At 45.2% G+C, this 22,439-nt stretch overlaps 1 protein-coding gene and 1 long non-coding RNA gene across 2 annotated transcripts; one reads left to right on the top strand and one right to left on the bottom strand.

The window, feature by feature from the left end:
• Window positions 1-12,656: 12,656 nt before the first annotated feature.
• On the top strand, window positions 12,657-15,323 carry LOC133913702 (uncharacterized). Its single transcript, XM_062356921.1, has 4 exons — window positions 12,657-12,950; window positions 13,133-14,632; window positions 14,757-14,790; window positions 14,897-15,323. Exons 1-4 carry the CDS (start codon window positions 12,878-12,880, stop codon window positions 15,138-15,140), a joined length of 1,851 nt encoding a protein of 616 aa, XP_062212905.1. The 5' UTR covers window positions 12,657-12,877; the 3' UTR covers window positions 15,141-15,323.
• A 6,044-nt stretch (window positions 15,324-21,367) lies between these two features.
• Window positions 21,368-22,341, bottom strand: LOC133911292 (uncharacterized). The gene is made up of 3 exons (XR_009908637.1): window positions 22,184-22,341; window positions 21,859-21,991; window positions 21,368-21,636 (listed from the first exon to the last, which is right to left on the bottom strand). It is a non-coding gene; the product is annotated as an uncharacterized LOC133911292 (long non-coding RNA).
• Window positions 22,342-22,439: the final 98 nt, after the last annotated feature.

Genomic DNA, 22,439 nt, shown 5'->3' with positions numbered 1-22,439 from the left:
CTACAGAAAAAAGAAACATGCTAAGCGATTATGCCGTGGCAATAGCAACAACATTAATCGGTCATGCATGTGTGCGCGTAGCAAAGTTCCTCTCCATGGTTATTTCAACGTGGTTACTTGCTTGTGTGGCACTGGGTTGTCTTGACTGGCGCCAGTAGTGTCCAGTGTGCCATCCGCCCACCTACTGCGGCTGGCAATTTCTCTTTAGTCCACTTATTCTTCACGCGACTCACTTGTAGTGTTATCATGATTGCCACCATCACGGAGCCGCACCATAGTTTGTTTGCTACTGCCTTTGTGGCCTCGAGATCATCGATAATGCATGCCGTGTTGTATTTGGTTGTGGTTGCATGCATGGATTATTAATTGAATAATCAGTGGATATGACACCACTAGAATATATGTGTTTGCCTTCGGAGTATGGAGTTCAAAGCTTGAGTCAAACCTTGTGGAAAGAACCGTTTTTTTCTTTTAGAACAAAGTGGTCAAATATTCCTTTTCCAATTTTATATATGATGATACTATTATACTATCTTCTATCATTGTAATGATTATGGAACACGCTTTCTCGAGGTGCATAAACGTCAAGTATACGTTGTCTGTCTCACGCATGCATGCATCTACGCGTTGATTCACTTGAAACCGAGTAATACCAGGTCAGACTTTCAGCCCCCATTGGCTTTCTGTTTCAGCGGCGCTTACACTTGGACAGCTAGCTAGTATTAGTGGTATTACTAGTAAATCTTAACACTGGTTCTCAAATATTTTTAACTTTTCGGAAAAGCTTGAATCTTTTTATAGCATTTGTAAATTTGAGTCAAACTGAAGCATGCACCTGCTACTTGAATGAGCGCCATGGATTTCCGTGCGCAGATTTGTTTCGTCTGACAACTTTCCAGTAGAGTACATGGTGCTATCCCCGGAGGCCAAGCTATGTTAACAAACCCGAGTACACCCAAATCAGAGGAAAAAAATCTTCGATGATTAGCAATTCAATTTCATTTTTCGTGCACCTTCTAACCCTAAACATATACACTATCTCCTTATTACTACGGCAAATACTCAACTAGAGCAGACAGTTAGGGAATTTTTTACTCAGTTTAGATAGCAATCTAGACTTTACATGCAAAACTAAGCAGAATAAACCTAGATGAGGAGATGTAATTTCATCTTGTTTGATATTTGCTTTTTTATGGGTTATTTTAACAAGTTGATGTTTATTAGATCGCGGCTGCGTGTATCGTAATTATGCAGAGATCGAAAATAAATTTTTTACAGTTATATCAGCTTAATGTAATGATGGGAGTTAATAAAACTCCCATTTTCAAAAAAATATACATCATCTCCTCAGATATATTAAAATGTGTACTCAGGTTTTTAGAGCTATAGCTTCACCTAGAGCATCTCCGGTCCTAAGTCGATGCAAGGGAAAAATGTGCACCCACGGAGGATGGGTTCGGTTTCGCCTCTTTGATCTCCAGTGTTGTCGAGGATTAATTCTTGACAATGATTCTGGGGTATGCCAATCGAGGGGCGCGTGAACAACGCTTGCGGTGTATATGTGTTTGTGTGTGATGAACTTATACATAAGTTATCCAGGTTTAGGCCTCCTAAAGGATAACAGACATATATCCTATTATTTTATTACCATAGTTTGTGAACTGGTTACAAATGAGTTTTCACGACTCCTCGTCCCCCCCCCCCCCTAAATCGGGTCCTCAACTCTTTATATCCTAGAGAGAATAAGAACTTACAAGTGAACCCCGTTTAGCAAACTCATGTCTGGTTAGATATTCTACTCTTGGATAATCATTATGAAGAATTGGGTGATCCCAACTTGCTTTGAGAGCTCCGCATGCCCGTCCCATCCGTGGAACACCTCCCTTTGTGGACTTCGGACGCTCAGCCTGTCTCATCGTCATGTGCTATAAGATCGTCTTCCAAACTGTCTCATCCTAGCTCTCCACAAATCTAACTACAAAATCATCCACTCACTTGGTCGTCCTGCAGACCCTATCCTGTCCATCGTACGGCACCACGTCGGTTCGCAAAGCCTCATCTCGTAGCATTTAATGCTACATGAGGAGGCAATGTCTGACTGCGCTGACCATGACTTTGTTCACCGGATGGGGTCCCTGAGAAAGAAAAACACTTAAGTAGACAACAATAAATGCAATTAGATGGGTTAGGTAAGGACTGGCCATGTGACCAGCAAGGACTGTCATGGGATCGGACAACATCACAAATAGATTGGTTGCGGGTTCGTGCAAGTCTCCACCTGATCGCGAATGCACAAATCGGTTGAAGCCAAAAAATGTGGGAACCAAAGCCAATAAAAAATCTCCTTTCCTCTCTCCATCCTAATCCACTCGCACGCTGGCTTGTAAGTCTCTGTTCCCCTTTCCTTTCGATCCCCTTCTTCTTCACTCGAGCCCCAATGCTCCTTGAGAAATCAGACCATGGTGATGCGTAATCCAAATCGGAGGTCAGTAGAAGCCCTATTGCATGAGGTTGAATCGATTTGGGGACGTCAAATCCCCAATCGAGTCAAACAAGACCGACGAGGGGAGCTCCAGCGCGCCGTGGAGAGTGCGTCGACGCTACTCCATCCACACGAGGGGCCGCAGAGGTGGATTACACAAGCCACGCGTGCACTACCTCATCTACTAGGAGCTATAGAACAAGGGGCTCCAGAGTGGCGGCACATGTGACCTTGGACGACAACGTGCTGGATTGGTGTCGCTGAAGCCACGCATGCACTCACCTGCCGTAACACAAAAGTCCAGCGGTCCTTGAGCCAACCACTTTGCCTCCTGGAGCGCTGCTGCGTCAATTGTCTTCACTCCAATAGGTAAGCTAGTGTTGCAAATATTTAATCACCTCATGCTTATTCAATCATGGCATGTTAGTTTGTTGAATAGCACATGGAAGCTTAATAATGTTACGCATGGGAGAAAATTTTATAAAAAGAAGACCGATGGAGGAAAATGACTTCATTTTACATCTTGGAAACATGCATACACAAGATAATGCAATAACTAAATTGACTAAAAAAATTACACAAGAGTAAGCAACACATTGATAGAATTGGAAGAACTAAATAGGCTAGAAGCACATAACTGATTTAAGACAAAGTAATCAGTCTTGCTCTTAGTTGCCTCCATATTGTTGCCATACTCGGTCAAGTCGGCCTTTAGGTGACGATGTGTGGGCCGATCATAAATGGTAGTGTCACTCTCAAGCATCCTAGCAAACTCATAAATTGGCCCTTGATGATACTGGAGCGATGGAGAAGAGGAATTCTCTTGGTCATAGTCATAATCATTGCGAGCCCCATAAGAGTCTCGCTCATCCTCTACGATCATGTTATACAATATAATGCAAGTATACATGATCTGAGAAAGTGCTTCCCTTTGCCACATACATGTTGGGCTACGTATTATTGCAAAACGATCTTGGAAGACACCAAATACACATTCGACACCTTTTATTGATCCTACCTATTTCTTAGCAAATAGCTTATCCTTCTCACTTTAGGCCTTGGTACTGATTTGATAAATGTTTCCCACTCTAGATAGATGCCATATGTTAGGTATTAGTGCATGTTGTAATCATTTCCATTAACCACGGAGCTCTCCCTTGCAACACTTATGAAAATAATTTTGATTGGTTCAACACATTAATATCATTGTTTTATCTAGGTGTGCAAAAAAATGCATACCATATCCAAAGATCATGCGAAGCAACAGCTTCTAGCATGACAGGGACCACTTTATAATCACCGCGAGTAAACTATCTCTTCCATGCCACTGGATAATTTTTCCATTGCTAATGCATATAATCAAGGCTTTTCAACATTCCTGGAAAGCCATGAGCCTCTCTGACTTGTAGTAACCATTGGATATCATCATTATTAGGCCTCTGAAGCGATCAGTGACGTTCTAAGATGGGTCATTTTCGCTACAATATCCCCCTTTATGTGATTGATGATAACATAACTAAAGCAAGTGGTAAATAATAAATTATACCAAATGTAAAGATCATAAACGAGCATAAAGTCTTACCACATTGTTTGGATGCATGTTCTTACCACTTAATCCCCTTCTGTTGTGGTTTTTCCTTTCTTCATTACCACTATCTCCCTTGAACGACCTATGCAAGAGCTTCTCTTTTGTCAATCTAAACATCTAGCATATTTTCTTCTCCCCCTTTGTAAACTTCGGTATTCCTAGATGTCTTGCTTGTTGATACAATTTCCTCACATTGTTCATCTTTCTTTCATCTTACTTTGATCATCAAACTTCTCCTCCTTTGTCAACAATGTCCCAAAAACGCATTGAAAAGTTACACATTTTCATTAGACAGATTGCCTTCTGAACACCGCGACATTGCTTTTCACTTCCCTTTTCGTTGCGCTAACGTTGTCTTCTTCCTAAGAGGGCGATGATCTGCTACAGTACTTGCTTCATCGGTATCATGATTTGAAGAAGAAGTGTAAGCTCCAGATTGATTTAACTTTATTCTCTTATTCTCAGGTGGATATACTCTACCCTATTTGGGCTGATCCTTCACTACTCTTCACCAGTACTACAGTAGGAATGGCTTTTGAGTTTTCATTTTTGTAAAGTGCATGAGCTCGCCCCATTATTTGATCATCTGATTCACCACTTGCATATGCACTTTTCATTCGACTTCAACATGAATTGAACTTTGTAACAAGTGGTGCATTTACTATTCCAATAGTTTTTGCATTGTGAAACTGATCTTCAATGATCTTTTGGAGAATACTTGTTGTATTCTTTAGTGACTTCCTTCCAATAGTGATCATATTTCTTATCGACGCCTTGTACTAGATCATTGGAATTGTTCAACCATGCACTTACTAGCTGTAGGTTCTTCTCTTCACTCCAATATCTGCACCCAGAATTCTGTTTTCCCTCCTCAGGACTACTCTCACTATGTTCTTCGTTGATAACAGGGCCTCCATGTATGGGTTGAGAAATGGACATAGGAGAACTTGATTCATCACCACGTGAAGCACTACCACATGTGCCTCCAATGAAGGTAGTTGGTCCAACCAGGGATGATGGATCACCAACAATACCGACTCTAAAAACTCCTTGCTGGTATTGCTCCACACCGCTTTGGTAAGGAATGCCATGGTAGCTTGATGATATTGTATGGAATTGTTGATAGTATGATTTAACTCCATAAGGGTTGAAATTACGTGGATAATGAAGCAGTTGGTTGGGTCCATATGACGATAGTGGGAAATTGTGGTAGCATGGGGTGGAGGGAAGCTTTGGTATTATTGGCTATTGGTATTTTGTGTCCTTGGAAAATCTGGAGTTGAGGTTGAGGAGTTCAACAAGCTTGTAAAGCTAGCAGATGAAGATGATATCTCTATTATTATTATTTTAGGTTAGTTGTGAATGGTTGAGATTCAAAAATGTTGGTTTGTATTTTGTTAGTGGAAGAGTATAGTGTAGCGATTTTGAAACCAAATGGATAAATACATGTATATATAGAGCCAAAGGGAAACAACGACTTTTTTTATTCCAATGGTCATTTTCAAAAAATAATTACACAATTGTTATTTTAATGTACATACATCAAACACTAATTCAGATTCAAATCTTTCCTCCTACTCAAAGTTCGGTTCCCTATTATGGGTACAAATCGACTTATATACTGTTAGGTCACTGTATAAGTTGTTTTATTTCCTGCTCTGGAGATGCTCCTAGTGGTCTCGTGGGCTTCTCGTCTATCGACGTGGTGGGCCACGGCGAGTGATGGGTCTATGTGCGTGTGGGCCATGCCGAACTGTTGGGCACACAAAATCAGAAACCGTTGTCAGACTGTCTTGCACCAGTTTTTTCTCCCTCAGAATTCGCACGAGATCAAGCTACTCCTATTCTTTTTCTGCAACTGAAAACCTGGAGCATAAAGGGATATGCTTTCTTCAAGGAGTCCCTCTCCTATGAAATTTGGTGAACTCTCTATGCGAAGGAGATTATGGAGACATCTTTACAAAGATTAACAGAATCTGTAAATTCTACATTGATCGTTAAATACACACAATGTTTAGTGAATCTTACGACAATCCAATCCAAGGATGCAACATCGTTTGTATGTGGGAAATGCTATTGTCAAATTTGGGTTTCAACACACATCTTTTTCCCCGGGTTAACTGTTCCAGTGGATGCGTATCTCGTATTTACATGAATTTGTTCTGAATCTTGTGAGATTTATGCGTTGCAAACACTCCCTCAAAAAATACAAGATTACCAACAGCAACATTTATAGAAGAAAGAATGATATAACCTTTGCATCTGATGGCGCCCAGTTTGACAGTTCGATCAGTCTCGATAAAAAAAAAACTATATCTCACGCACGCTTACAAGGAACCAAAAAAAGCACAGCAAGATATTTCTCTGATAGCTCCGGCCCCATCAGAGAAACCATACAACTATACTAGAACAACGCATGGCCTATCTACAGGCTTGTCATTAGGGAAAAGCTCTTCCTCTAAAGCACAAATTACAAGATTACTTAATGTACATAGTACTCTATCTGATTTCAAATATAAGTCTATTTAAGTTTATTCTAAATCAAACATTTTTAGCTTTGTTCATTAATAGTAAAAAAAATCATATAGACTGATGGTATAAGTTTGATACTATTATATTTATCATAAAAATATTATTATAATATATAATCTTTTGTATTTAAAATTATATTTTTATAGATATTATCAGTTAAAATATCCTAACAAAGACTGTGTCGATGTACTAGATTTATATTTAGGATAAAGTGAGTAGCAGTTAGCATGGACACTATTACTAACTAATTGCGATGTTTTTCTCAATCATTGGAGAGGACAAGACCAGCGTTGGAGTCTTGGAGATCCGTGATTCTAGAGACTCTGTCGCATGGAACGGCGACCCGGTTGCTGCTATATGACGCTGCATTCTCGCTTTCGTGTCACCTCATCATCGTTTTCTGAAACAAGTCATGTCATCATCATTCATCGCATGATTGGTTGATACACACATAGGGCGGTTACTGGTATATGTAACCGTTTCGTATGATCGGTGGACCATGTTCCTAAAAAAAATACAGATATACATATTTAGTAGCTAATGCAGAGAGAACCGCGTGCTCTGAATAAACACAAGACTAATAAGACGAGAGGAAATGGAACAGAAGCAAGCTAACTGGGTATGTAGGTCACCTGCTGCTGGTCAAGTCAGAAAAGGAAAAAACTGCATATATATAGAGAGAGAGAGAGAGGCGAGGAAATTTATTTCCCCAATTGTTGCTAATTAATACAAAAATGCAGAGCTGAAGTGGTCCTGGTGTATGTGAAGGAAATAGAGATATGTACATAGTGAATCGGTCATAATGAGGTTTTAAGTGAATATATTGCGGCAGTTGCCAGTAGCAGGTCCATGATCATTATCAAGTAGAAGGGACTCTTTTTCTCTCTTTTTTCTTCTTCTCTTCTTTTTCTTCTTCTATGGCAAAAACTGAAGAGGGTTTGGAGGCTCCCTGATGCGCTCAGGTACGGTTTGTTTGGTCAGAGAGAGTCGATTACCCGTAAACGTAGGGCGTTTGGCTTATTTGTCGAGAGAGTAAGCTTGCCAGTACGGAAAAGTTTGGACTGAGCGCTTCACGTACGATCTCCATTATATTGCCGGCCGGCCGGCGGTTAAGTTTCTTACAGGAGAAGGTACCAAACCAGCAGGGTGATTGGCTGATGGAGTCGGAGCTGGACCGCACATATGCCTGCATGGTCCTCACGCACGAGGAGGCAGGACGACCGATGAGCACATACATGATGTCGATCGCCGATGGGCATCTATCTGTTCATGGTGGCGAGGGACCGCTCGATGGAGATGGAGAACAGAACAACAGCTGCATGCGTATATACGTGCGTGCGTGTACGTACCACTGTACCAGCAGGCGCGCACTAGTTAGAGCTAATGGTCGGTCCCTTCCTTCTCGTTCTTGCTAGCTCGTAATGGCCCATCATTCTCGTGCATGACATGCCATTGCCACGAACTTGATCGGTGCCCATTGCCCACTAGACTAGAGCATGCAGCAGCAGGCCTTTCCATCATCGATCCGTCCATTTTTTTTTTCTCCAGATATATATATATATATAAATAATATGTTTAGACTCAACTCTAATTACTGTTGCGCAACCTTTAATTACAATTCATAAAATAGCAGAGTTACAATTCATGAGACAGGGAGTTATAACTAAACGTAAAAAAAATAAGTTGCAATTATGTTATGTATGAACGTAAATTTTAACAAATTTCTTGTCTAATGATATATAATATAAAAATACGATTATAATTATAATACAATGTAAAACATAACTTTCTGTATATATTGTACTACGATTACAATTTCTTGAGCCATTTTACTCTGGCCCGTTTACCATACAGGCCTGATGTGATCTGTCCTGTAGGCTGGAGATATCGTTTTCATCTCTTGGGCCACGGGCCGCTGAATTCGATGCATCCTTCAGATTTGCAGACCACGCAACAAGGCCTGTCATCATTCATGCCGGCGGAACAAACTTTTGATGAGTCCACGAGACACACGTTCCCTGTCCGCTTTCGGAAGGTCTGCTCAATTGCTCATTCATGCCTAAGTCCCAGCCGGCCCCCTCCGCCGTCTCCTCCCACTTTTTTAAAAGCGTCTTTTTACTGTGTAATCTAATTTAAAGATCTTTAAAAATGCGAAATGAGAGTCAAATTCCTACCTGTTCTCTTCAACTATAGAGTTTTACCACTAAATTACAATCCTGTCCACTCCTCTTACTTTTTTAAAGTAGGAGTGGAACACACACTTACTCATGCATGCACAGCTCGTCTAGTCAGATTGACAAAGTAAATCATGAAAAACGGAGGCATTGAGGCAAAGAGACAACCAAATGTTCTATTTCTTGCCTAAGCCAGGCAAGGCAAGCGGCGACAAGGATAGGATCCAAACGCGCTCTTAATCCTATCTCGCCCGTCCATCTCCGTCCAATCGGCGGCATCTCCCGTGCGCGATCCCTCTCTGACTCTCTCCCCCTTGCGTTCGTTGGTATCGTACGTCACCCGTGCGACCTCCCTCTCTCGGCTGCCAGCCCAAAGGAATGTCCCGATCGGAGCCTTTCTTTCCCCGGCGTGCGTGGGCAAGCTAAAGCGGATCGCCGTCAGCTGCTGTTGCTCTGCTTTTCCATCCCAATCCGACCGACCTGTCCCTGCATGGCCGCCGTCGGTTTGCTATTGTCTAGTGGCCCAGCACTTACACTTGGCCTTAGCTGTTAAGCAAAGTGAGCTGCTGCTCGTCAACTCAATCTCGATCTCGCTTTATGGTGAGGGATTGCATATAATAACGAATCAGCAGCAACTACCTGCTCGAAGCTCGATCAATGTAGGGTCATGGTCATCAGGTCATATCAAATTTGCGTGCCATCACTGTGGCTACTTGGATTGGTTCAGGTTCATTCAGTCCAAATCCCTTTTTTAGTTCAGACGGGCTGGTTAATTGGAGCGATCGGTCACCTATTCTCTTCTTTGCTAATCTACCAATTGCTACAGCAGGTTACTGCCTAACAAATAATTCAGGAAACACAACTGTACAACATCGATGCTTAATTAGCAAAGAAATTACGAAATTTCAGAGAAATAGGAGGTAACTCGAACCTGCAAATTCACTTCATTCCTACTTTCCAACACAGCGCGTGCCCCAAATCCCGTGCCTAGCGCAATTGGTCACTGCACGTTGTTGTGCCCGCACCACCCACGTTCAAGATTGCTCGACTCCGGTTCTCACCAATTTTTTTTTTAAAAGGACGACAAGAGAGTTATCGAGATATATTAGGAGAAAAAACAACAAAAAACAATCAATCTAGCCAGTTTTCTATCCACCATAGAAAAAAAACATAAGCTTACAACAAACAAGATCTAAAAAAGAGCGTCCGCTCACAACTCGACAACCTCCTAGCCAAAAGAGAGAGAAAACACCTATGGCAAAAAGTCAGCTAGAGTATATGATCATGGCTAACCGCCTCTGGTTAATGTCTTCCTCTACCTTCAGCGCGACCTGTATTTCAAAGAAGGATTTCCCTTACTATATTTCCTGTCGATCGAGCTTTTTCCTCAACTTGTTCATACGTTTATCTCGCACCTAGTGCTCGACAAACTTCGCTTAAAGCGCCTTTCTTTTCCTTGCCAAAAAGCATTAACGCAACGCATCACCTTCCTCTCAGTAGCATTGTCTATTTTTTGGTCAGAAATCAAAGCATGCAAAAAATCAGCAGTTTCCTCGCCTTTATCAAGAAATTCACACCAAGAGAGGGTTACAAAATGCACATGCCGATATTTTTATGTTTTAATATCCTTGCAACCTTTTTTTTAGTCGAATGTTCTTAGAAACTTATGACCATCGCATCAAAAAGAGAGTAGCACTAGCACAACAGAACAACAGTTCTTGTTTTGCTCAATCAGCAACATTTGATACTAGACGCCGAATCGAACAAATTTTATGGCTTTTCCGCCGATCGAAGTCGGTTCCAGATTAACTCTTGTATCATCCAAGTGCTGTTTGCCGGTGTGGCCGTTAGACTTGGATTACATTCTTTACTCTTGACTCTTGACGTGGTTGCATTTCTTTTTTCGCGAACAACATAGGAGAGCTACGTGTCAATATATTAAGTGGTGGAAGAACTTCAAAACGAGTTTAAATACAATGCTGTTCCAACGGCCGGGTTAGTTAGCAGTGAAACAACGCGCCATGAGCTCAGCACGACCATGATTTTTGGTCAACCTAGCAAGGCACGCAGTCTAGCTACTCCACCTAGACACCACAACCGAACCTCCTCACGAATGTCTACTAGAAGACCATCAATCGAGAGACGAGCTCCGTCAAACACTCATCGATTCTGCAGCTTCCAAATAAACCATGCCACCAAAATCACTAGCGAGTTGAAACCCTTGCGAACCTCCTTGGGAGCTTGTTCCATCGCGCGACTCCACCAAACTTGAAAATTCGTGTCTTCATGCGTCGGTGTCAGAAACCCCAGCTGCACATGTTGTAGCGTTTTGAACCAGATCTCTCTAGCAAACACGCAATCAGTCAGCAGGTGTTGCACCGTTTTCTCTACCTGATCACAAAGCGAGCAACTTGGTGGGTGATGTAAGCCACGCCGTGCTAGCCTGTCCGCTGTCCAGCATCTATTCAGAGTCACCAACCAGACAAAGAATTTGGCCTGTAGCGGGGCCCACGTCTTCCAAATCCTGCTGTATGACGTGGTTGCATTTCTAAGAAAGAGAGGATATCTTACTCTTATCCAACCTTTGTAGAAAGAAGAGCACAGTAGCGCGCTCAAGTCAAGAGTGAGATGAGATGACACCACAGACAAATGTAGCAAAAGAAGCTATGATGTATAAATTTCAGACACCAGCCTGAAATCGATACCTCTGCACTTCTCTCTCTCTCTCTCTCTCTCTCTCTCTCTCTCTCTCTCTCTCTCTCTCTGCTCTTTTTCCTTGTCCAATGATGGTTCAGACAAAGCAAGCCCAGACCTGCAATGTGGCCCCCTTTACCCTCTCTAATTGATGTGTCAAAACTAATCATAAATTTCTTTCCCAGATTCCTGTCCACTCTGCTAAAGATTAATTTCATCTATCTTCATATGGAGATATTAGCAGAATCAATCGCATTGATGTTAACTACTCCTTCCTGGTTTTAGGAACAAGTACCAGAATATATTCCTCTAACATGTGCAGATTCCTCTTGCCTCACTCTTCAGGGCTAAGACATGTCAGCTTGATCCTGCACTGTACCATATGAATGCCTGTGCGAAGAATATAGCAAAGGATCTCTGCAGAGAGGTGCACACATTTACACCTTTACCCAAATGGTTGCAGAGCCCAGACAAGGATGCTTCAAGTGCACATGGCATGAGCAACCAAGGGCAGCATTTTGGAGGGTCATGCACTCATGCTTGCTTGCTGCCCATCTTCCCCAGTCGGTCCAAACGCTCAGTGGTCCTAGTCTTCTCTTCTCATAGTACAATTCAATTTTTTTTTTTTAAAGTGTGTCTAATCACTGTTCAGAGTTCTGTCAGACTGTGACAGTGAGCATGTCTTGTAACTCATGGCCATAATTTGATCAACGCAAGACTAAGTTCAGAACCTTGTGCGATAGTCATCAGAGAAATCACCTCTCTCATGGAACCAAAGCTTTTGCCAAGAAAAGAAATTGTCATTACAGGAAATGCTACCTTGTGTGCAGTTAATTCATACCCATTGCCTTGCATATACATGCTTTTCTCCTGAATACAAAAATGGCACCTCAGCTTTCAGAAGCTTGTCTCGTGAGGCATCATACGAAGATCTCACTGAGTTTTTCAATCTGGATCAGTAATAAATGCGTTCAAGTTTTGCACTTCAAATGTATAGATATCACCAGGAGAGCTGCTACAAATTGAAGGAAATGTTCAAACTCCCAATGACACAAAAATACAAGGAAAAAACGTGGCAACTAACACCAATACTCTAATTGCAGACAATTTTTCTCTACAGAGAAAAAGGATATATGTACTTCAATAATGTTTGCCTGTTTCAAAGTGCAAAAGGAGCACACATTGCATCCTAAACCAATTGTTTTCCACTTCGCCACTTTTTCCCTATTGCTTATGCTTTCAACTTTGTATCACACACACAAAGCCTTTGCTCCCTGTACTTAAATTGCATTGCTCCTTTCTCCTACTCTTCCTTCCCCACTGCCCATTTGGCCACATCCAGCTCATTCCCTTCATCAGAGGCTGCTCAGCTCAGCTACCCCTTTGCCAAGATCTCTCACTTCTTCAATGGCAGCTGCTTGCCCTACTGCTCTCACCTTCTTCTCTTGTATCCTCCTCCTTGATACCATCTGCTCTTCAGGTCAGTATGCCTTTTCTTTTCTGCATCTTTCCCCTATAATAAAGCTTTTACCTCTCCATGACTTACTCAGCTGCTGATCGCATAATTTTTTCCATTGATGCAATTGGCATATGCTTGTGCAAGAATATTTGACGAAATACACCTTTACTAAAACAACTCTTGCCATTTTTGTTTTGTTTCAGGAGCATTTCTAGATTTCTCATATGATTCAACTCAAGTCAAGATACTGTCCACCTCAGTGATCACTGAGAGCAGAGCCCTGGTCACTGAGAAGCAGCATGCCTACCTCTTCTTGAAGCCATTTGGGTGCAGGACAAGGCCATGCTGGCCAGAGCATCTTGCCGGCTCATTTGTCACTGAAGTTCTTGATCCCAACCGGCACCTCAACGTCAGCAACATCATCGTCACGGCCACGGAGAGGCAGCTCAGGGCTCTGCGCCGCACCTTGGAGACAGTTCACTCTTCTCTCGCCGCCGCCGGATTGGCGCGGAATGTCAAGGTCTCGCCGGAGCTGTCCCTGTCTTCTTTACGGATCATTGCCAAGAATCGTAAGAGCAAGAAGCAGTGGCGTCAGCTCATGGAGTTCGTAAGGAGGTCAGGCTCGTTTGTTCAGGTGGAGATGGAGGCAAGCGTGAACGGTCTCGCCGTCCGTGCGGTGATGCGAGAGGTGATCGCTGATCTCGCCGCTCTGTCGGGCGCTGATGCCGGCGTCGTGCTCCATTTCAAGAGCCGTGCGGCTCCAAGCGCAGGGGAAATGGCTAAGCTGGTCGGCGATATCAGTCGGGAGAACAGGTTCTTGGGTCTTCTGGTGGACCTCTCGTCTCCTCGGAGGGAGCTCGCCGAGGCAAGAGCGACGGCGCACGACGAGTTCTCGCCGGTCACCAACCCGGCGACGACGCCAGTGACCGTGCCCACCACGAACCCGGTGACGAACCTGATGTCCCCGGGATTCGTCACCGTACCGTCGACAAACCCGGGCAACGGGTTCGCCACCAACCCAAGCCTCCCGCCGCTGAACCCCGAGCCAACGACGCCGGTCACCATGCCCGACCCGACGACGACGACGCCAGTGACGGTGCCCGCCCCCTTCATGAACCCGGTCACCACGCCGTCCATGCCGAGCCCGGTCACCAACCCCACAGCTCCAGTGACCAACCCAGCGACCACGCCGACGCAGTTCCCAGGAACGTCGCCGGTCCCGGTCACCACGCCGTCCATGCCGGGCCCGGTCACCAACCCCACAGCTCCAGTGACCAACCCAGCGACCACGCCGACGCAGTTCCCAGGAACGTCGCCGGTCACCAACCCGGTGACCACCTACCCGTACCCACCGCAGGGTGGCGGCGTGGGCGTGGGCGCCGGCGGCGTGCCGATGACGCCGACTTTCCAGCCACCGGTGACAATGCCTGGCACGGTGCAGCCGGGCGCGCCTGCCGTCGCGGGGCAGACATGGTGCGTCGCCAAGACGGGCCTGATGGACGTCGTCCTTCAGAACGGGCTCGACTACGCGTGCGGCATCGGCGGCGCCGACTGCTCGGCCATCCAGCCGATGGGCAGCTGCTACAACCCCAACACGATGCAGGCGCACGCCTCCTACGCCTTCAACAGCTACTTCCAGAGGAACCCGTCGTCGGCTAGCTGCGACTTCGGAGGCGCCGGCATGCTCGTCAACGTCAACCCAAGTAAGTCACCAACTCACCATGCCTTGTAATTACTTCTTCAGACACGCCAAGAACTCAAAAACTGCTCAAAAACTCGTAACTGCTTGCATATCTAACACTCGTATTTACTTGTAAACCTTTGCAGGTTCAGGAACTTGCATTTATCAGACATCAGCAGGGTAAGAGCGAACTCAATTTTCTCATCGGCATGATCATATCAAGCATGCGATATATGCAGTGTGCAATGACTGTCTCCTGACTGCTTCCATGTCGCAACCTGTGCAGTTTTGGCACCGGTTACAGCCCGGGGGCGACAGGCACCGTGCCCACCGGCACGACGACGGGCACGGCGGTGGGCGGGGGCTCGGGCTCGACGGTGCTGAACGCGAACAGCCCCAGCGGGAACTCGATGTACGGCAGCCCCGACAACCCAACGGGATTGACCGCCGGCTCAGCTTCCCTGTCCTGTGGCTGGGTCCTGAGCCTCGTCTGGATGGTCACCTTTGCATTTGTCAAGGAGAAAGTGTAGCCTTCTTGTGCTGCTATACTAGTGCAACGCTGCCACATGTTGTTTTTCAGTTGTGTACAAATGAGTGAATTCATAGGGGAGAAGACTAGATGTATTGTGTGTACATGGGCTGACCTGAATCCGAATGATGCTCGGCCATACATGTTGGAGACTGAGCAGAGTTCCTTCTCTATAAACCATGCTTGGTCTAGTGCATGATAATGATTAATCTCACTTGATACATTCCTGCTTCATCATTTCCACGATACTAATATTATAAATTTGATATTAATATTGCAAATTTAATATATACAACTTCAAATTTGAACTTAATATTACACATTTGACATTACCATTACAAATTCAAATAACTAACCTAAAATTTAAATTCGTCATTTTCGTGCTTTCTTGACAGGGATTTCTTCGTTATGGTCGGAGCGCAGGTACGGAGTTTTCTCGTTCATTGAAAAACGTGGCACGATTGCAGTAGCAAAAGGGGGCGAATTGATTGAACTCCTCATCAACGATGTTTGCAACTCCGACGATGCGTCTTTTCCCAGCAAGAACCACATGACGTTTCTTCTTTATTGTGTCAGTCACATAAAAGACTTGGCAAATATCTTTAGCGAGTACGAAGGGTTTAGACTTGTATCCGACATGTTTGAGATCAACGCTAGTGAATTCATACCTGTCATTAGTGACACCCTTTGCTTCATGTACCAATGACACTGAAACAGGACTACCTTGAATCTCAAATAGTTCAGCTCCCAGATCTTATCTATTTAACCGTAGTATGTGCCTCTTTGCATGTCGTTGTTGTCATAAGCATCTATACGGACATTGTTGCAAGGAGTGGAAATGCAAGGATGCTGAAATTACTGTTGATGCACCATGGAAATGTAATAGTTTATTCCTTTCCAAATTTATTTTGATTTTTCGCATCAATATTATGTGTGTTGGATTTTGGTATTCTGCTCCTTCGCTCTGTCACCGGAAGTGTCTAGTTATAAGCCATTCTGTTTGTTGGGACTGGGCAGTTTGTACTTGATCTTAACTCTCACGTCACCATGGAGCATGGGCTGGTGATAATGGATAAGCATCCCGTACACTTAAAATACCCTGATTCTGCCACTTTGTTGTTCGAGTGTTCATTTGATTCATGCTTAGGAAAAGTTACATAAGGGGTTTTGTTGATGAAAGCTAGATTTTTCATATATATAATGTTTGGGTATACCTTTTATGTCCGATGGTGCACTGGAATAGGAGATGATATGCATTGTGGCTTCCCATTTGTAGGGAGAATTGAATAAGGTTTGAAATGCTGTATTTGCAATATCTTTTTGACTTGTTCTGCTGAGAACAGTATAATACAGTGCTAGGTGTGCTGTTTTGCCCTGTATCCTTAGTGTCATTGTTTGTCTACAAGTAATATCTTCTTTGCCTTTTCCGCAGTGTGAAAAACCAGCATGCTCATTATACACACCACTGTCGGTGGCTCTATTTGGTTCTTCATTGGAATGCTTGAAATTGCTTGTTGAGATGAGTGACTTGCCCCTTTAGAGCTGCTACTCACCCCCTAGATAGTTCATGCCAAGGGAACACAGAAAATTTGATTGTGTCATTCCTAGATGAGCACAAGTGCAGCATGTTTTTGAAAGCTGTCTTCAACACTCATCTGTATTACATCTTCCATGTTGTAGGCTGGTGCTGACGTCAATGCTGGTAGGCCTGTTACTCCATGAACCGTGGCTGCTGCTAAAGGCTTAACTGGCGCAGATGCAAATATTGCCGATGAAGTGAGTTGTATCCTTCTGTTTGGCTTGTCTGTTGTCGCTTTTGTTGATGCACTGTCAAATCCCTAAAATTTCCCCTTTTCTCCCTCCTCACTCTCTCTTTCCCTCTTCTCTCTCTCCCCGTGACTCGCTGTCCCATCGCCGCGCGCAGCGCCGCTCGCCGTCCCATCGCCGCGCGCCGCGTCTGCCGTCCCGTCACCGCGCCGGCAGACCTCGCGCCCCGTGCCCGAGCCTCGCGCCCCGCGCCGTGCCTCGCGCCCCGCGCCGCTCCGAGCCCCGTGCTGCCTCGCTCCGCGCGCCGCTCCTCACCCCGCCGGCCGCTATAAAGCGGTGAACAGTGCCATCCCCTTCCTCACTTCACTCTCGCACACCCTCTCTCTCTCACATCACCTCTCTCTCCCGAGCTCTCTGTGCCGCAGCCGCTCCCTCTCTGTGCGCGTCGCCGCCGGTGAGCACCTTCCTCTTCCCTCTCCCCGAAGCATACCTGGCCCTTTCGTCGCCGGCCGCCACCGTCTCTGTCGTCGGTCGCCGCCGCCTCCCCGTCGCTCTCCGTCGTCCGGGCGCCGCTGCCTCTCCGGCCGCCGCCGCCCCCGGCGGGTGCCCTGCCGCCGCCCTCCGCCGGCACGGCCGCCGCCGCCAGCGCCTCGTCGCCGGCCTCCGCCGGCCCCCGCCGCTGCGCCGCCGTCGCCTCTCTCTCTCTCCCTCCCTTCCGTTCTCTCTCTGTCAGCCGAGCCGGCCGCCCTCTTCTCTCTGCTCTCTCTCTCTCTCTCTCTCTCTCTCTCTCTCTCTCTCTCTCTCTCTCTCTCTCTCTCTCTCTCTCTCTCTCTCTCTTTTATACTCCCTTCCGTGTGGCTGACATGTGGGTCCCTTGCCAAGCCGCCCGCTGTCAGCCGAGCCGAGCCGGCTGCCGAGCCCACCGACACCGAGCCCGAGCCCGAGCCGAGCCAAAAAACTGAGCCGAGCCGACCCCAGAGCCGAACCCGAGCTGAGCCGTGAGCTTGAGCCGAGTCCAGTCCGAGCTGACTCAGCCGAATATTCCGAGAATATTCTCCCCTTTTCTTTTTCTGAATTTTTCTCCCGGCAAACCTTCCAAAGCCCGTTTCTCCTCCGTCCTAACTCCGTTTTCGTCGATTCTTCCACCGATATTCATCTAAATTCGAGATCTATCCAATCATGTCAATTTCATAATTTTTGTAAATTGTTTGATCATTATTTTAATTGTTTGTTTGATTGTGCCTTTGTCGTTGTTGCGACTTTTAGAGGAAGGAGCATTCGAGGACGACCCCGAGGACCCGGAATTTGAAGGAGCAGGCGAGGACTTCAACGAAGGCAAGTCCTACAACCGTTGACCATGTTGATCCTATGTTTTAAACATAACCCGTAGAGCTATTGTTTCAAATAATAGGAGTATGCATATTTAGATTAATAGTTATGATTCTTAAAGAAATGCTAGAATAGTTATAACCCAGCTTGTTTATCCCATGCCTTGTCATTGTTACCATTATTTCGTTGAAACCCTAGAAGATTCCCAACATCAACTATAATGATTGTTTGGAAGATTGCTTGTTTACTAGTATGCTTAGGATTGCTTTGCTCAAAAGAAAGAACTAGATTATTTACATGTGATAATCATGCTTTACAAAATGAATGGTGTGTGCTTGGTGCTTGGTGCGTGTAAAACTTGTGTTCTTGAGAAAACTTTAGAGTAGTGTTGACGAGGGTGAGTAAGGTGCCCCACAAAGGTGGGAGCCACCTTGGAGCAAGGTTCGCCTTTGTGGTGTTCTTGCTGGGAGACTCTTACCTCGGTCATATAAGGACCGGTTCGCTGTGACATCTCACCTAGTATCCTCTCGTACAACCACATGGCCTGTATGGGCAGGACTTGACCTAACCCCTCTGACTTAGTGCGGTACCCACCCGGAGGCCGGTAGTGGCAATGGGGACCAGGAGAAGACTTGGGTAGTGTGTAGCCCAAGGTCCGGCTGGTGATATTGTTGAGGCTAAGTCAAGCCTTGGGATTGCTAAGTGATCTTTCCCGTAATTCTTCTAAAGCCCCTGGTATCTTAGTGCCCCATGGGTGGATATTGTGGTTTCGTTGTGAGGTCGTTACGTCTCGTTATGACGGCTTCACCAGTTGCTAAGGTGGGAGTCCGTGCATATCTTGTGGGTAAAGTGTACAACCTCTGCAGAGTGTTAAACCTATCCGGATAGCCATGTCCTCGGTCAAGGACATGCTATGGTTTGGTCACAATGATTAGCTTTTTGGCGTGAGTAACTCCTTGGCGTGTGAGTGGGCTGTGTGCCCGTGTTTTCTAAAAGAATGGTTTTGGCTTTGTGTCCTAAGCCTCCTGGACTGTGTGTCCGCTGACAAAGTCTTGTGGGAACTGGCGGGACGGGCGTACCTCCCCCAGGGCCGTCAACCCCCCCCCCCCATAAGCTCAACTTATGTATTTCTCTTGAAAGTGTTTTTATTAAAGGTTAGTCTTTGCAAAATGAACCCTGCATCAATAAAACTAGCTTTCCGCAAAATTTAAAAGACTCTACAGCCTTATCCTTGAACTACCCTTAAGCATCTAATTTCTCCCCTTGAGGTAGGATTTGCTAAGTACCTTATGTACTCATACTTGCTAATTGTGGATCCAGATGATCCAGAGGCCGACTTCGCCGAAGAAGGAGATGAAGATTAGAGAAGCCGGTTTCGTCTACACTCAAGCTGCCTGTAGGGCTTGGGTCGCTTTTGTGTATTTCCGCTGTGTTCTGAGAGTTTGTAAGATTATGCCTTCGGGCTTCTATTGTAATGAACTCTGTATTGTGCTTTATTATCGTATTTATCCGATGTATGACTATGATGTCTACTTCTGTTGGAGTTCGTGCGTACCAGCTACTGATCCAGGGACTGGTATGAGCTACACGAGGTGACCCTAAAGGAGGGGTCCGACATGCACCTCGCTAATTCTGTTCTAATATTAATTAAGGGAGTTGATAACTTGGAGCAGTTTAGGATAAAATGCTCCACTTTTGACTTTGAAGTCCTATGTCCTATCTCTAAAACTAAGTTCCGTATCTTGGTAGTACTGGAGCTTACATGATCCGTGCTTGGCACAGGAAAAAGAAAAAAGAGCACAGGAACTGGAAGGGGCCAGTCTAAACGTTCGTGCACCTATTTGTTCTTTACACATGTCCACAGATAATTGAAGTGAAGTCTGATTACATACACACTATCTAAATCTTTGCCATAATCTTATATTCTTGTACACGCTAATACCATAATACATGTCTTTCAAAGTCGCATACAATTCCTTACACATGTGATTTTTTTCTCAAAAACTTTGTTTACGGCTAGAATTTTGCAGTGTAGATATGTTAGCTCTCTTAGTCTTTTGTAGTACTAGGTGAATCCAAACTGTGCAGATCGGATGTGGTCTACGGGGTCAGTGGAGTGCAAGTTTTGATGGGTGCCATTTTGTGCTCTTGTGCTGACCGGGAAGTGACTGCTACTACCGCCACAAAGATTGCTGGCGTGCTGTTGCGAATACACTTGGAATCAAATCAAATAACATTCGATAATTCTTGGATTGTTACAAAGGTGCATTTCTGCTGCTTTTGCTAACTCCGTATTCGTAATCAATTTTTCAAGGACGCGTTTTAACTTTTTTCATAAATCAATTTATGAGGAGCAGCTCGCGTGATCTAGAACATAATGAATCCAAACTCGTGTAAATTCCATCCCAAGACCTTTTTTTTTATTCCATCCTGTTACGGCATGGTTGCCGTGCGTTTGCTCTGTGCAGTAGTTGGTTGGCCTAAGTTTCCTACGAACGAAGGAATGAATGAATCTGCTAGCTGCAAAAAGGACCTAATCGGTTATCAGGAGCTTGACCGGCCATAGTACAAGCAGAACAGGCGCTTGATAAACTGAGAAACCTCAGGGCACTGCAACGTTTGCTGAAGCAAAAGAGCTAAAAGGGGCCAATTACAGAACAAATAATGACGACATCAACCTCAAAGCAAACTAAAACAATCATGTCCAGTCCTTTTGATCCTTCCACCTCCTCCAGGAGGCTAACCTCAGGTCCCATAACAGAAGATACAGCATGATGGGCAGGAACTGATAATTCACCTTGCAAGTCTGCTACCCATCCAGTATTTTATTACCTTGAAGAGCTTCTTCAGCTACACTTGTTTTCTCTGGAACAGACCATCAATTAAACCGAATCCAAAGCCTTCTACATCGAGTTTCAAGATGAAAGCACTGTGCAAGCAGGAGTAAGATGGTTTGGATTATGCTTTGGCGTGCTTACAAATCCACCCTCCCAAACAGAGACTAAAATCTTTTGCCGTGGTTCAGAGGATGACATCAAGACAACATTGATCAGAAAAACGTTGGAAGAAGCTAATCCAGCAACAAAACATAGTATTTCCTTTTTCAAAATCAATCCAGGTATGCGTTATGAATTGCATAAACACCAGCACTTCATTGACAAACACAGGTTAGTATGAACCACCGAGCTAGCCAGGTGTTTACACCGGATAGCATCTACTTACAAATCCGAACCCTCTCCGATTTCGCTTCTCCTGGATGCCCGAAAGATTGCCCACACAAGGAACGCCATGAACCCATAACTGATCGCAGCCATGGCATCCAAGAACGACCCTATCCCGCCGCCTCGACGTTCTCCTTTCCTTGTGAGGATTACACACCAACAACAAGCAGCATACACGATCTGCAAGCGCAAGCGGCAGGGATTAGTCATACAACAAGGACCTAGATGTGCTTTCAGCCAAAAAAGAAGAAGAAAGAAATAATAATTAAGGCGAACATGGGCAATAGACAATGCATCCCAATCGAACGCGGATGATTTCCGCGATTACGGCGGGATCTATGCTGTTCTCGACAAAATTCCAATAGATCTTGAATCTGAGACACACAGTTTGCGCGAACGTACCTGGATGGCGTACTCGAGCGCTCGGGATGCCGCCAACCTCCTACTCACCGGCGTCTGGCGCCAGCCGGCAGGGGCGCCGCCAACGTGGGGCATCGCGATTGAGCTGAAAACCGAATCCTTTTTGGAAATAGATCTGCAAAAATATGAAATTTGAGTCCCAGGAAAGATTTCCCACAGCAAAAACAGGACGAGAGCAAAACCGTCAAATCAATCCAAGCAAGCTAGGGCTCGACACCAATGAAAGAAATCAATCCAAGTCCGGGAGATGCATCTCCACCCTACGACAGATCAGTATTCAGGAGAGCGGAGGAGGAGAGAAGAGTACCTTCGCGGCGCTTAGCTCTCGGAACTCGGAAGGGTTAGTAATTGCAGCAGCACAACCGTCGTGGAACTCGGAAAGGGTTACAAATTTCTCCCTAAACCGTCCGAAATCGGTTCGGAGGAACAGCCTTGACACATGTCCGTAGCTGACACGAACAGCAAGTATCTAAAACCGAGCCGCATTCGAAATTACGAATACGCGTGCACCAGGGTTCACGAGAAGACAGACGGCGGCGGCTACAGAGTTCGAACGCGTGCGC

This window comes from Phragmites australis, chromosome 3 (assembly GCF_958298935.1).
Source record: "Phragmites australis chromosome 3, lpPhrAust1.1, whole genome shotgun sequence".
Classification (NCBI taxonomy): domain Eukaryota; kingdom Viridiplantae; phylum Streptophyta; class Magnoliopsida; order Poales; family Poaceae; genus Phragmites; species Phragmites australis.
The sequence above is the reverse complement of the archived record's forward strand: the minus strand, read 5'-3'. Positions and strand labels throughout refer to the sequence as shown.

Bases quoted from the DNA above. Each gene is read 5' to 3' on its own strand.
- LOC133913702 (XM_062356921.1), top strand. From the start codon at position 12,878: ATGGCAGCTGCTTGCCCTACTGCTCTCACCTTCTTCTCTTGTATCCTC. The intron at 14,633-14,756 runs GTAAGTCACCAA...AAACCTTTGCAG, and splicing joins GCTCGTCAACGTCAACCCAA to GTTCAGGAACTTGCATTTAT. The intron at 14,791-14,896 runs GTAAGAGCGAAC...CAACCTGTGCAG, and splicing joins ATTTATCAGACATCAGCAGG to TTTTGGCACCGGTTACAGCC.